Source organism: Petromyzon marinus, chromosome 17 (genome assembly GCF_048934315.1).
Source record: "Petromyzon marinus isolate PM22_M1 ecotype Great Lakes invasive population chromosome 17, UKy_Petmar_22M1.pri1.0, whole genome shotgun sequence".
NCBI classification, from domain to species: Eukaryota; Metazoa; Chordata; class Hyperoartia; order Petromyzontiformes; family Petromyzontidae; genus Petromyzon; species Petromyzon marinus.
In genome coordinates this window covers 3,786,051-3,801,945 of record NC_133683.1, presented here as the reverse complement: position 1 = coordinate 3,801,945, position 15,895 = coordinate 3,786,051, and the positions used below count along the sequence as shown (strand labels likewise).

General features: G+C 44.8%; 1 protein-coding gene across 1 annotated transcript; it reads left to right on the top strand.

The window, feature by feature from the left end:
* Positions 1-2,904: 2,904 nt before the first annotated feature.
* On the top strand, positions 2,905-7,054 carry LOC142924799 (zinc finger protein 217-like). The gene is made up of 3 exons (XM_076067582.1): positions 2,905-2,979; positions 5,461-6,286; positions 6,810-7,054. Exons 2-3 carry the CDS (start codon positions 5,461-5,463, stop codon positions 7,016-7,018), a joined length of 1,035 nt encoding a protein of 344 aa, XP_075923697.1. The 5' UTR covers positions 2,905-2,979; the 3' UTR covers positions 7,019-7,054.
* Positions 7,055-15,895: the final 8,841 nt, after the last annotated feature.

The following is a 15,895-nucleotide window of genomic DNA, read 5'->3' as shown; positions in this document are numbered from 1 at the left end:
AATTGAAAATAATAAAAGCTTTTATTATTTTCCATTTATTTTTTTGTATTTTTAAATTGGCAGAATCTACACGCTATATTTCTAGTTCTTTGGGTAAAGTCACGTAGATAGAAAATATAAATAATAAAAGAAAAGTAAAATTTAAAATAATATTTTAAAAAATATTTATTTTATTTTATTGTTTCCCTTCTACGTGACTTTGCTGAAAGAACCAATAATATGAATCACTGCAGTCACGAAAGCTTTAAATCAAAATATAATAATAACAATTCATGATTTCCATTTAATTATTTTCTTTTTATTTTCAAATGTACGTGACTTTACCGAAAGAACCAAGAATATGAATCTTGGTCGTCAAGGAGGTAGAGAAGGCAGTGTGGAATAATGTGGACTCCGCCTGTTCCATCTGTAGATTTGTGATAGAGCGTTGCCCCCCCCCCCCCCCCCCCCATTTGCTTGGATTTCTCCAGGTGCTCCGATTTCCTCCCACATGTAAACACTCATTAATCTTGATTTCAAGCTTTCGTGACTGCAGGAATCCTTACTCTTTGGTTCTTTCGGTAAAGTCACGTAGGTAGAAAAAATAATAATGGATCACGACGTTTCGATCGCCACACAAGCAATCTCACTGAGTCTCAAGACTCTTGTTCAGGAGGGGCCTGACAACTTTTCGCAGGAGTAATTTGGATGTTTGGCTAGTACCAGTTACATTGTATGTTGTTGTTTTGCTATGGGAGTAAACCCATACAGAGAAAGGGACCAGAATGAGGAAAGCGAAGCCAGGCAGTCCTTCAGAAGATGTCATGCACGAGCATGACCACTGCACCACCCTGCCGCCCAAACAAATGTAATTTAAATTATGTACAATACTGGCAAATAAACCCTATTAGTATCAACTGAATTTCTGGATAATGTGGCACGTGTATAGCTGCATCGGTGTTTCTAAAAGTCGTGTTCAAATTGCCTATTTAAAATATTATAAAGAACAGGTTTCCCACCTCTGGTTTCATTTGACTTACCGGTTGTCCTCATTATGTGTGTCACAGGTAATATGGCAAGGAAAATATTACGCAGCACGAGTTGTAGGATTAGGGCAATTATGGTGACACACGTGACCCCCTCTACACAAGTAACAGCTGAGAGTCAATGCTGGGATGTTGTGCGATTGGTGCAAGCGACCCATCATTGTGTTTTGATGTTGAGCTGTTAAAATTGCACTGTTGTGAGGTGAGGTCAAGGCCGATGACTGCTTCCAGCGGTGTCAAGATCAGCATTTTGAAGAGGCTCGCGGAGGATGATACTGGGCACTGGGGTGCAGTCTCCCTCCATGAACAACAGAGGGCAGAGGAGCGACACTCACAACAATTATTGGCGCAGCGCCGGGCGTATAAAAGTTGGAAGAAAGTTTATCTCGGGGAGTTAACCCACAACACCTGGGTCTGTCCCGCGTGTTCACACGATAACGCGTTTTCACTACGTTGAGATTTATAAGGGCACGGGGTGACCAATAAAGTCTGAATTGGTCTGTGATAAGCTCGGCCCTGATAAGGGGTTGACAGATATGAAATAATCGAGCAGACAGACACGGGCCTGACTTCATCCACAGATGCCTTGTTGAGTCTCTAATTTTTAGGATTCTGCTTGGGACGTCTTGCCAATTCCTCACCAAATAATGTGTACGTGTGAGTAACCAGACCTACCTGAGATCTCACGCCTTGTAGAGAGCCAAAATAAATATCGTACGTTTATAGATTGCTCGGTAACCTCCGTTCCATGCTGCCATCGACTGGCCAAGAATGTGGCCTGTAGATGCTGCCATCTGCTGGCCACTGATGTAGATGGCAGCATGGAAGGTGGTGAATTGCGGTCGTTGAGATGAGTTTTGATTGGTGAGATGAGTGAGGTTGGTGCTGTGGATGAGATGGGTGCAGTCAGTCTGGTGACTGTGTGGTTGGTGTGGTGAATGTAGTGGGTGGTGTGGTGAATGTAGTGGTTGGTGTGGTGAATGTAGTGGTTGGTTTGGTGAATGTAGTGGGTGGTGTGGTGAACGTAGTGGGTGGTGTGGTGAATGTAGTGGTTGGTGTGGTGAATGTAGTGGTTGGTTTGGTGAATGTAGTGGTTGGTGTGGTGAATGTAGTGGGTGAGATGAGTGTAGTAGGTGTGATGAGTGCCATTTGTGCGGTTAGTGGAGTTGGTGTTTGGTGAGTGAGGTGAGTGTGGTGTGATTGGTGAGGTGTAATTGGTGAGGTTAGGTTTGTGAGGTGTAATTGGGGTGGTGAGGTGGGTGAGGTGTAATTGGTGAGGCAAAGTTGGTGAGTGTATCAGTGAGCACCTGGAGGATTCTCCTCCACGGTCGCCTTTGTCTCCCCCAGTAGCGATGTTCACTCCACTCCTCACCAGGAACTCATCTGAGGCTGAGTCGACCTCACGCTCTCTCACTGTCTCACAACAACAACAACCGCCATTCGCCACTAAGTGGCGGTGACGTCACCACGACGCTTGTGCCAGGCCATGTGCACCTTGAGGCCACGTGAAGTGTCGAACGCCCGCTGGCAGGAGGTCACGGGGCAGACCCAGGTGGTGCCACGGGTCGACTGACTGAGATGACTGAGATGACTGGCTGATGCACCACCTGTGCCCCCTGCTCACACTCACGCACGCGCACTCACTCACAAGCGCGAGTTCGCGTTTTCAGGCGATATAAAATAATTTATATTTCATGCCAGTTGGTTCTGAAGGGCGGCTGTTTGTAATTTGGGCGTTCGTAAGTCGAGGACTGTCTGTAAATAAAGATTCCGATTGTGGGGCTTTCACCGTGGGATGAGCTTGGCCCGATCCGCGGGGGCGTGGCTTGCACGACAGTGGGCGGGGCATAGCCGCGACGGGCGTGGCTTATCCAGGAAGTGGAGACCGCGAACGCCGGACTGCAAGCCAGAGGGAAGCGCGCTCCTTTTAAAGTTAACAACAACATTGTTAAATGTAAGTAGCGCCTCTCTACTTTATTATTGTTTTATTTGTTTAATACATTACTTGTGGTGCCGTGAGTCGAGTGAAATGAGTCAATAACCTTGCTAGACATGGCTAAGCTTTTAATAAGGGGCGCCGCGGTGTCGAGATGTTAACTACCTCGCTAGGCCTACAGCAGCGTGGAGGTTCCATCGAGACCCTGACGCCTGCTCTGTATTTGTTAATTTTTTTCCCCTGTGGTCGCGTAGATTCTTCTCCTGGTCCTTCGGTTTTCCCCTCCACATTTAGAAACGTGAGTTTAGAGTACTTGACTGCTATAAATGTCCACATGATAAGCCACTTTCGTTGAGCTATCATTTGTGTCCAGGTCGCTTCTGATAAGAGTTATATAGCTCAGTGGGCCTTACCTGGTTAAATAGAAATAGTTTATAGTTTAGTTTATAGTTCATAAGAACTCGTGACAAGGGTCAGTGTCTACTTCAAATGTTGTTCAGGCTCTGGAGACCTCCAAAGTTATTCGTGATGTTATACATTTGGTTCGTTTTGAGCATAATCGCGACCTTGTATAATTATGACGTGATACACACGCTGAATATACGCACACAACCATCGTGTACACGTGTGTCGTGCCCTCTATTGTCCACATAGACGGCTTGTGCTGACGAGAGAACGATCTTAACGTACAATGTCGTGACATGTATCAGCCCTTTGTCGATCCAGCGTTTTGATAGAGGCCTCCCCCACACCATGCCGTTCGTGGGAGTTGTTTAACCATACTTCACCATGCCGGTCAATGCGGGTTTGGTGAAGTGAGGAGGCCCAGAAACTTGTATATGCAGATACGAGTTTGCCTGTGCTTGCATCTGCAGAATTACATTCTCACACATCTTAAAGTGTAGTTTAATACTTCTAAAAATGCATTTATTCTTGAGGATTCCATAAAGTACTGTGGTAAAAAGAAAACAACTTGATTTGAATAAATTTCGATTTAAAGCTTTCGTGACTGCAGAGATTCATCTTCTTGGTTCTTTCGGTAAAGTCACGTAGAAGGGAAATAATAAAATAAAACATAATAAAATTTAATTCTCACGACGTTTCGGCCACAACACAAGCAGCCGTCCTCAGGTGAAGAAACAGAACTGTTGGAAAGACAGCGCTCCAATGAACACTGCTAAGCTTGGCAGCGTATTTTAAGCTGGGTGGGAGGAGCAGAGCGCCTTGCCAAAAGAGTTTACATATCAACAGAATAATTTAGCATTGAAGTAGCTGTGTTAATGTGATAGATTAGCAGGATGTTAAAGTCAGAAATTAGCATGTAACTGGGAGATTAGCATGATGTTAATGTGAGGAATTAGCATGTAACTGGTCACGGAAGTAGCTATGTTAAAGTCAGAGTTTACATATCAACAGAGGCATTTAGTATATTGATGCTAAAGAACTGCAACTACCCAACTATCATACAATAAACCGATGTGAAAGAACTAAATATAAACTACATCAATATAATCAATGTACTCAATATATTCTCCACTAAGCTGAGCTACTAACAATAAGTTATTATACATTACACTTCTATGTCGCAAAAAATATTATAATATGCCTCCAAATAATATTTTTTATTATAAACTGGCATAGACAGACCACAACATTGAATTATACACTGAGTTACTATACACTACCCTATACGTTAGATTATAATAATATTAGACTTGTAATATTACACTATGTATTATTTTACCAAACCTACTGTATACCACACTGCTGTAGATTCACTATACAATTACGATACTATATATCACCAAATAAATTATATTAAACATTACACTGAGTACTTTGTTGAACAGGGAATGCTTTGAGCTTGTGGGTTGAATCCATCTGTGTGGAGTTGTGTTATTTCCCAATATGCAAGGTGGGGTCTCTCTGGGTTCCACTCACACAAACATCTCAATGCAATGGGACCTTTCTGAAAATGCAGTACTTAGACTCAATGAAGCTTTCCTGGGTAACTAGTTAACATTGTAATTTTAGCATGAGAGATAATGACGTTCACTTATAAGTGCCATTAATAGTACTATACTGTACTTTTAATGAAGACTATTTTACGTAGTTTTTTGTAAAAAAGTGTCCATTCTCAAAACTTTTTGACGGGCCCTCGTACAGAAATTATATTACAATCTTATATGGAGATTGCGAGTGTTGTGAATAGTGGAGTGAACGTGTGGTGCCATCATTATATTGTTAGTGCGTATATACAGAAAGGCCTATTGGGTGGGTAACATTAGGAAATTGGAGGTAGTTAGTCATGTTGTTTAGAAACAAAATATTACTTGGGTGGATAAGAGGGTAAAATCGTACATGATAGGAACTGCAATATTGTGGAGTTCTGGTATAATTAGTTGCAGTATATATGAATCTTATGTCACCTTAAGTATGCCTTTGTGAGTACACTCGTGACACGGGTGTCATGCGCGTGACCTTTGTCTTTTGTTTCAGATGTGTGAGAGCAATTCGGCGGCGAGTCATGATGGTGCTGGGAGAATTGCCTTTACCAGCGATGGCACTTCACCAGCACCCGTCTCAACCCTACCTCAATCCGGTAGAGTTACGAGAGCTAAAAAACTAATCTCTTGTGACGTCTGTGGGAAAAAATTCCAGCTGGCATGGTGCCTAGAAGCCCACGTAAGAACGCATAAGGAGACCCGTGAGCAATGGTGCGGCATATGTGGACAAAGGTTTGATCAGCCAGGAAAATTCAAAAGGCATTTGAAGAGCCACGAAAAGGATTATATGATCAAGGGTGCACCAGGCTTGGTGAATAACAGCAGTTTTGCCAATGCGGTGTTGAATCCACCGTCGCCCTATGAGATGTGCTCAGTCTGCGGATTTTTAAGTCCTATTGAAATCCTGAAAACTCATGAAAGTCTTCACGCACAGTTCTTGTACAGACCGAAGCCTGAACATGATTACACTTCGACAAAAGATAGCGGCGTTAAGATAAATGACATGAAATCCAATTTTCTTGAATGCTTTGGCCTAGTTCCACATCAACAAACTGCTTCACCAGTCAGTGAGAATAAACCATACGCTGCTCTCGATCCTATTACGAGCATGAAAGTGTTGATGGCCTTGCAGCAGAAGAAGAAGGAAAAGCGAAGTAGACCTAAGTCCATTAAAAGAAAAAAGACCACCACCAGCGTCACCAATTGCAGCAATAGCAACAGCCAGAATTCGGACATCAAGAGGATGGACTGCACGGAAGCAGGAGGCTGCGTGGAGCAGAGCATCCCCAAGGTGGATGAACCCAACCTGGCACCTTTAGGTACGTCCTAGTAATGCACACACTACATTTCATTTGGATGTAATTCATAATTTCACAAATTAGTTAATGTACGCATATGTTGACCATATCTGTATGCCTGCGCTGAGGAGTCTAGAGATCTGATGTGGTGCTGCTCGGATGTTGGGTTAAACCATGAAACTCTGGGTTTCAGTCACCGAGCCATGATTAAACTGGCTTCTCATTGATGGTCTTATCCATTTACCAAACTTCTTCCAGCAAACACTTCTGATGTCGCGTGATATTTTTCAGGAAATCAGTATCTTGCTTTTCTATTATTTGTACGTATGTTGAACTTCTTTCGTACCATACGTAGCCAACCGTGCTAATCGGAGGTATTTGTTGCTGGCCATTTGGTATTTTGGGCCTTTGGGCCTGTGGTCAGCAACCGTGATTGATAAAACGTCCCATATACATAGTAATGCTATGGCATCCACTGCATGGTGATAAATAAATTATGTATTAGCACGTGCGTGTGCTCAACGGTGGATGTCTTGTGTTCCAGAGGAAAAGCCCTTCCCGTGCAGTGACTGCTCGTACGGAGCGACGCAGAAGTCGAAGCTCAAGAGACACGTCCTGAGCGTTCACCACGTGCCCTTCGATAGCGCGCTGGACTCCGACTGCCCCAAGAAGAGAAGGCGGCTGGCTGGGTGCCGAGACCACGGCTCAACTCTGGATTTGGAGCGCGCACGATGCTCACGGAGAACTCCCTGATGATTTATTTCATCCTGAGGCTGAGGTACCACGTGTGGGGCGATGAATGCAAGGTTTTGTGCAGCGGACATTTCCATGATGAAATTTCGTTACGTTCACTGCTGCGAGGTTACATCTATTGCCGTATATTTTTAGTCAATTGCTGTATTTTCTGGTATACAATATATTTAATAAATTGTCCTAATTTCATAACAAAGGTTTTTGGGTTAGATCGTGTAAATATAAATGTGTCATAACCCTACACTACCTGACACAGCCAATTAGTAAGGAATTTGTCATGTAAACAAAACTCCACTTAGTTACTACTTCAGCCCACCGGTGTTTTGGAGAGTAAATCCACAAGATGAGTACGACGTTTCACTGGTAATTACATCCAGCATCATCGGGCGATTTGCCAGAATAGTGAAGCCATCCCCCTGCTTCCGGTCTTAAATAGAGAAAGGCGATGTCATCACTGAACCCATCAGGTGCAGAAATCAGAGGCGGGGAGGGGGATTATTGAAATTATATAATTGATTAGTAATCATTTAATTAGTATGTTTCCTCTATAAGTAATGATAAATGAGAGATGTCTTCTTCCTCCACGCGTTTGTTCCACTCACGTGGGGTCCACCGTCCTTGCCACCTTCTCCACACCGCCCCGTCCCGCGCCATCTCTCCCTCCGCTCCTCGGGCCACCACGTTCGACCGCATCACCACATCGCCTAACGTCTTCTTCTTCTGCCTTCATCTCCTCATCTTACAATCACAATAACTTAATAATACGCTTCCAGGCCGCACTAAGCCTGTAGCTGTCAGAGAGGTTAAAATAATACAAATTTTCTCAGTTTCAATGGATTCTCGAATTAGTCTTGGCCAGTAATAATGAGTTTTACACCACTTCATCGTTATCAAAATACATTAGGTGTCCTTGTTGGCAAACATGTTCTGCAACTTCCAACAGTTATGTTTGAGAGTGTTTAATATTTATTTGGTGTTCTTTTAGTCTTACGCTAATGTTACGTCTCATCTGTCCAATATAACATCTGCCACATAAGCCATTAATCCGATACACACCATCCGTTGACAACTTAGGCAATTCATCTTAAGTACAAGATACTATATTTTGAATTTTGTGTACCATGCCAAATCTTACTTAGATGTTTAGCTTTTTGCTTTTCCAAAACTCGAGCTAATTTCTCAATTACTCCCACGATATATGGTATTTTAATTGTTTAATAACCTGATTCAGCAGTATTGCTGTTCGATCTTGGTTTAGCATTCATTGCTGTTAATTTGAGCATTATTGTAGACATTCAATCGTAGCGTTTCTTTGACATGTTCAATCTCTCTCCCCAGACATTCACCATCTGACACTGTTTTAGCCAGATGTATGAGCATCTTGATGAGAGAGGTTTTCTGTACGGGGTGATGATGCGAATCTGCATTCAGATAGGCATCAGTATGCGTTCCCTTTTGGTAAACGCTGTGTGTGTTATTTTACCATTTAGGCCTCGTCCGATAAATCACCTCTCCTAAGGAAATAAGTATTTAGAGGCCACACGGGACCGGGGGGGGGGGGGGGGGGGGGAGTTTATCGTTGTGTCTGTTGCTGCGAGCAGATAGCGCGCAATGGAGAGCTTGCTCAGAGCGGAGCTGGGCACGGACTCGGCGAGGACGCTGGGCGCTTCGGCCGGTGGAGGCTGCATCAGCACCGGGCAGAGCTACGAGACGGGGCGCGGACACGTGTTCACCAAGATCAACGCCAAGAGCGGGGCACCCTCCTCTACGCCTCCTCACCACCTCACCTCCTCTACCCTTCTCCTCGCCTCCTCTACACCACCCCGCATCCTTGCCTCAACCTTCATTCATTCAGCCCTGTCATTAATGTATCACTTTTTTTTTAGCTGCGACTACTAGCTAATTTGTCAGTTACTCCCACAATATATGGTATTTTAATTGTTTAATAACCTGATTCAGCAGTATTGCTGTTTGATCTTGGTTTAGAATTCACTGCTCTGTTAATTTGAGCATTATTGTAGACATTCAATCGTAGCGTTTCTTTGACATGTTTAATCTCTCTCCTCAGACTTTGACCATCTGACACTGTTTTAGCCAGATGTATGAGCATCTTGTTGAGAAAGGATTTCTGTGCGGGGTGATGATGCCAATCTGCATTCAGATAGGCATCAGTATGTGTTCCCTTTCGGTAAACGCTGTGTGTGTTACTTTACCATTTAGGCCTCGTCCGAGCAAAATATCCAGGAAAGGGAGTGTGTTATTCACCTCCATTTCCATGGTGAACTGGATGGCCGGTTTTTGTGAATTGAGATGATTTAGACATTCATTCATTAAGTGTATCCTTACCATGTCGCCAGACAACCAAAGTGTCATCTACATATCTACACAAAAAAGTGGGTTTATATGTACTTGAAGCAAGTGCTCTTGCAACCCGGGGGTTGAGGACCCCTGTGTTAGAGGCCACACGGGACGGGGGGGGGGGGGGAGTTTAACGTTGTGTTTGTCGCTGCGAGCAGACAGCGTGCAATGGAGAGCTTGCTCAGAGCGGAGCTGGGCACGGACTCGGCGAGGCCGCTGGGCGCTGCGGCCGGTGGAGGCTGCATCAGCACCGGGCAGAGCTACGAGACGGGGCGCGGACACGTGTTCACCAAGATCAACGCCAAGAGCGGGGCACCCTCCTCTACGCCTCCTCACCACCTCACCTCCTCTACCCTCCTCTTCGCCTCCTCTACACCACCTTGCATCCTCGCCTCAACCTTCATTCAGTCAGCCCTGTATCACTTTTTTTCGCTGCGACTACTAGCACCACCGTGGTGAATGTTGCAGTGAACTTCCCCTCGTTGATTCCCCCCTCCACCCACCTTAAGGGACTCGGTCTACCAGACACTTTGACCGCTTCGTCTCATCCACTCCGCGTTCAACCACCGCGCCTCACTGCAGTTCACAAGAACGCACTCAACTAAACAACTCGGTCACCCACTCATCCAGTCACTAACTCAATCACCCTATCACACACTCATCCAGTCACCCACGCATCCAGTCGCCCACGCAATCACCCTATCATCCAGTCACCCACTCACTCAATCACCCTATCACACACTCATCTCGTCACTAATTCAATCACACACTCAGCTAGTCACTCAGTAAATCATCCTATCACTCACTCATCCAATCACCCACTCATTCAGTCACCCATTCATCCAGTCACCCACTCATCCAGTCACCCATTCATCCAGTCACCCACTCATCCAGTCACCCACTCATCCAGTCACCCATTCAATCACGCACTCATCCACTCACCCACTCATTCAGTCACCCACTCATCCAGTCAACCACACAATCATCCTATCACCTACGCATCCTCTCACCCACTCATCCAGTCACCCACTCATCCAGTCACCCACTCATCCAGTCACCCACTCATCCAGTCACTCACGCATCTGATCACTGACTCAATCACCCTATCACACACTCCTCAACTCTTTTACTCAAACACTCACCCATTTACTCACCCACCCACTCACCACTATGCAGGTCACCTCACTCTTCTTTTCAGCTTTATCAGTTTGCACTGCTCCACTCTGGAATCCACACCCGGTCTTCCTGTTTTCCCAAACTCTTGCAACAATAAACTTGATCAATTTAAGGAACGCGTTTCTTTGATCTTAATTATCTAATTACTCATTGGACAGTTATGTATTATTATTTTTTATTGTTGCTGGCCGCTTGGCGTTTTGTATTGTGTGGGGTTTGCATCGCTGTCAACCCCTCATCAGTGCCTACCTTATTACAGAACAATTCAGACCTTGTTGGTCACCCCGTGCCCCTTATAAGTCCCATGACAAGGGAGAAACACACAAATAAACTTAACAAAAATGTTGCCCGTATTGAAACGGCCGTCTGCCGTATGGACCTGACAACTCACTTTCCCCCAACAGAATACGGGTAAACCGTGTGGGTTGGCGGCTATGGGTTTTGTTGTGTTTGCAAGTCCAAGTTATAGGACTGCACCCTGGGTTGTGCGTGGTTCTCATTGGTGGGAGTTTCCCTTCGCTGTGTTGCACGCCAGTGGCTGGGGGCTGCCTGGGGCCAGTGACGTGTGAGCCGGTCCCAATGTGCACCGGCAAACATTTACCGCCAGGTGGCCCCAGTGTTCATTGCCCGTCCACACGTGGATACCTGAAGCCCATGTCAATCCACTGCTGGATGAGTCCCGCAATGAAGATATAATCAGTACATCCACTTTGCTTTTGGACACCACCTGTTCCATTGGCGGCCGAATGCGAATCTAAATGTGCATACGTTAGAGACTGGTTAATGCGCATAGAAATCAAACCAATTGACCTACGACCTTTACCCCATCAACTTTTGTAGAATTTTAGATGTGCATTACAGCTACTTTAGCCGGATGGTTGTGGTGGCTATGTATGCCTGTAATCCACGACTACGTGGAGGTGAGGGTTGGTGGATCACAACAATGTTGCGACAACTCCCACCCCTTGGTCGTCAAGGAGGTAGATAAGGCGGTGTCGAATAATGTGGACTCCGCCTGTTCCATGTGTAGATTTGTGATAGAGCGTTGGCCCCTCATTTGCTTGGATTTCTCCAGATGCTCCGATTTCCTCCCACATGTAAACACTCATTAATCTTGATTTGAAGCTGTCGTGACTGCAGGAATCCTTACTCTTTGGTTCTTTCGGTAAAGTCAAATAAGTAGAAAAAACTAATAAAAAATAATCATCGATTGCTTGTGTGGCGATCGAAACGTCGTGATCCATTATTATTTGTTCTACCTACGCGACTTTACCTAAACAACCAAAGAGTACAAACTCTCATTAATTGTCCGATAACATATTCATATAAAGAGGACCACAGAGCATGGGCAGGAGTGGTGGGGGGGGATTTGTTGCCAGCTGCTCACCATTTGACTGCCGCCTTCCCTCGTCTGTAGTTCCTCGCGCCAAAGTGAAGGAATTCTGTGTGCCAGTTACAATTATCACTTGAATGTAACTTGATGTTTCAATGTAAACAGCCACTGAGATTTAATCCTGAAAATCTTTATTTTTCACATGCAGTGAAACAATGTTGTTTGTAGGCTTGTTTCCCTGGGAAAGCCTCACTGAGTCTCAAGACTCTTTTTCAGGAGGGGCCTGCCAACTTTTCGCAGGAGTAATTTGGATGTTTGGCTAGTACCAGTTACATTGTATGTTGTTGTTGTTTTGCCATGGGAGTAAACCCATGCAGAGAAAGGGACCAGAATGAGGAAAGCGAAGCCAGGCAGTCCTTCAGAAGATGTCATGCACGGGCGTGACCACTGCACCACCCTGCCACCCAAACAAAAGTAATTTAAATAATGTACAATACTGGCAAATAAACCCTATTAGTATCAACTGAATTTCTGGCCAATATGGCACGTGTATAGCTGCATCGGTGTTTCTAAAAGTCGTGTTCACATTGCCTGAAATTAATAATATAAAGAACAGATTTCCCACCTCTGGTTTCATTTGGATTACCGGTTGTCCTCATTATGTGTCACAGGTAATATGGAAAGGAAAATATTACGCAGCACGAGTTGTAGGATTAGGGCAATTATGGTGACACACGTGACCCCCTCTACACAAGAAACAGCTAAGATTCATATTCTTGGTTCTTTCGGGAAAGTCACCTCGAAGGGAAACAATAAAATAATACAAATATAAAACAATAAAATTCTCACGACCTTTTGACTGCAACACAAGCAATCATCATCAGGTGTGAAAACCACAACAAGAAAATTTGAAAGAACCAAGAATATGAATCTCTGCAGTCACGAAAGCTTTAAATCAAAATTTAACAGCTGAGAGTCAATGCTGGGATGTTGTGCGATTGGTGCAAGCGACCCATCATTGTGTTTTGATGTTGAGCTGTTAAAATTGCACTGTTGTGAGGTGAGGTCAAGGCCGATGACTGCTTCCAGCGGTGTCAAGATCAGCATTTTGAAGAGGCTCGCGGAGGATGATACTGGGCACTGGGGTGCAGTCTCCCTCCATGAACAACAGAGGGCAGAGGAGCGACGCTCACAACAACAATTGGCGGAGCACAAGGCGTATAAAACACAAAGTTGGAAGAAAGTTTATCTCGGGGAGTTAACCCACAACACCTGGGTCTGTCCCGCGTGTTCACACGATAACGCGTTTTCACTACAACGCGTTTTCTCCGTCACAACGCGCTTTCTGAGCGGACTACTTTCTTGAGCTGCGCGGTTGAGCGAGATGAGACGGTAACACGGCGGTGGCGTCCCCTCAAGTTATTGGGACCCCCATCTTACCGTGCGTGGACATTATTATTATTTACGGGAGGAAAATAGTTTCCGCTTAACGCGGCACTTTTCAGGAACGCATCTACCGCGTTAAACGAGGACTCGCCGCGTACAGGTGCCGCGCACGCTGTATCGACCCTGGAGAAATCCGAAGCGCTATGAAGCTCTTGTTCACAGACGTCCAGTAAGGGGCGGGTGGTGTTGGTGGTGTGGGCGTCACCACGTGACACACAGCTTGTCCGTGGAGTCGATCGTGAGGGTGCCGACGTCGCCTAGGCAACGCCGCCCCCCCTCTGGCTCTGCTGCTGCTGCCTCGCTCTGTGCACGCGAGGCGCCAATCCGTGACGCGGGCACTGTACGCGTTGCGTCACCGTTCACCGTGGGGGGGGCAGGGCCTCAGTTACGTCACGTCGTGTACAGTGGCACATTAATATTGACACTTTTACTCGTGTTTATGTGCCTCGTTATTAAAGGTGAGTTTAATAATAATCATGCTGCTACACAATGTGTGCATTGATATATACGTGCAGTTTATGTGTTTAAACGCGATTGTAGTTTATGGGCCCTTGAGGGCTTTTTCGCCTCGTGTGAGGTTTTTATGCGCAACCTTAATTATTGCGCTTTTGTTAATCGTTAACATTTGGTCAGGAATAATGCACTTAAGATAAATGTTCTGGCGACGATATCTTGCTAAACAGACGATGGCAAAATTTCGATTTAAAGCTTTCGTGACTGCAAGGATTCATCTTCTTTGGTTCTTTCGGTAAAGTCACGTAGAATGAGAATAAAATAATAAATTGATAAAATAAAATAACACAATAATATTCTCACGACGTTTCGGCCACAACACAAGCGGCCTTCATCAGGTGAAGGGGACGAGACTGTCTGATGAAGGCCACTTGTGTTGTGGCCGAAACGTCGTGAGAATATTGTTATTTTATTTTATCAATTTATTATTTTATCTTATTCTACGTGACTTTACCGAAAGAACCAAAGAAGATGGCAAAATTGTGTATATATTGTGCGATATGTGCCACTGAAACGTCAAGAAGTCAATAACAATGACTCGTGTTGAGTGTTTAATATGCAAGCAATGGGCCCACCACAGGTTCGTTAATGTTATAATGGAAGCAGTGAAATTAATTAAAATCTTTTGCTCTGCCAATTTCATTTTAAATTACGACTCTTCAATGAGCTTTGGTTGTAGTAAGCAATATTTGAATTTGTTTAAACAACCTGTATTCTCTTACAACATGTTTTATATTCCTAGGCATTAAATGTGTACTAAAGATTCAGACTAATTGTAAATCTAATGGGACCACTTTAATCGATGTCCGTTAATATATGTAGGCGTGGTAAGGTTTCGAGACGCACTCGGCGATGCGTGAAACGCAGTCCGTGTCCTTCCTCGTCCATTTGTCTTCATTCCAACGTCAACCTTTGTTCTGCCGGTCTCTCTCATTAAGGCCACATGGCCACACTGTGTCTCTTAGTTCTTGCAAGATAAGCTTGAGTCAGTCTCTCTCATTAAGGCCACATGGCCACACTGTGTCTCTTAGTTCTTGCAAGCTAAGCTGGAGTGAGTCTCTCTCATTAAGGCCACATGGCCACACTGTGTCTCTTAGTTCTTGCAAGCTAAGCTTGAGTCAGTCTCTCTCATTAAGGCCACATGGCCACACAGCGTCTCTTAGTTCTTGCAAGCTAAGCTGGAGTCAGTCTCTCATTAAGGCCACATGGTCACACTGTGTCTCTTAGTTCTTGCAAGCTAAGCTGGAGTCAGTCTCTCTCATTAAGGCCACATGGCCACACTGTGTCTCTTAGTTCTTGCAAGCTAAGCTGGAGTTAGTGTCTCTCATTAAGGCCACATGGCCACACTGTGTCTCTTAGTTCTTGCAAGCTAAGCTGGAGTTAGTGTCTCTCATTAAGGCCACATGGCCACACTGTGTCTCTTAGTTCTTGCAAGCTAAGCTGGAGTCAGTCTCTCTCATTAAGGCCACATGGCCACACTGTGTCTCTTAGTTCTTGCAAGCTAAGCTGGAGTTAGTGTCTCTCATTAAGGCCACATGGCACAGTGTGTCTCTTAGTTCTTGCAAGCTAAGCTGGAGTCAGTCTCTCTCATTAAGGCCACATGGCCACACTGTCTCTTAGTTCTTGCAAGCTAAGCTGGAGTCAGTCTCTCTCATTAAGGCCACATGGCCACACTGTGTCTCTTAGTTCTTGCAAGCTAAGGTGGAGTCAGTCTCTCTCATTAAGGCCACATGGCCACACAGTGTCTCTTAGTTCTTGCAAGCTAAGCTGGAGTCAGTCTCTCTCATTAAGGCCACATGGCCACACTGTGTCTCTTAGTTCTTGCAAGCTAAGCTGGAGTCATTCTCTTTTCGACATGTGTCCCACCAAATTCTGTAATAATAATGTTCCAGTTTCTCTATATGTTTTAAAATTTAGATTTAAATAAATCTACATTTAAAAATCCACAAATCTGGCTGCCTCCTGATGACGCTGGTTGTAATTACTGGCGAAACGTCGTACTCAGATTGTTAATGTTGTGGCTTTGCTCTCTAACACACAACCGGTGTGCT

Bases quoted from the DNA above. Each gene is read 5' to 3' on its own strand.
- LOC142924799 (XM_076067582.1), top strand. From the start codon at position 5,461: ATGTGTGAGAGCAATTCGGCGGCGAGTCATGATGGTGCTGGGAGAATT. The intron at 6,287-6,809 runs GTACGTCCTAGT...CTTGTGTTCCAG, and splicing joins ACCCAACCTGGCACCTTTAG to AGGAAAAGCCCTTCCCGTGC.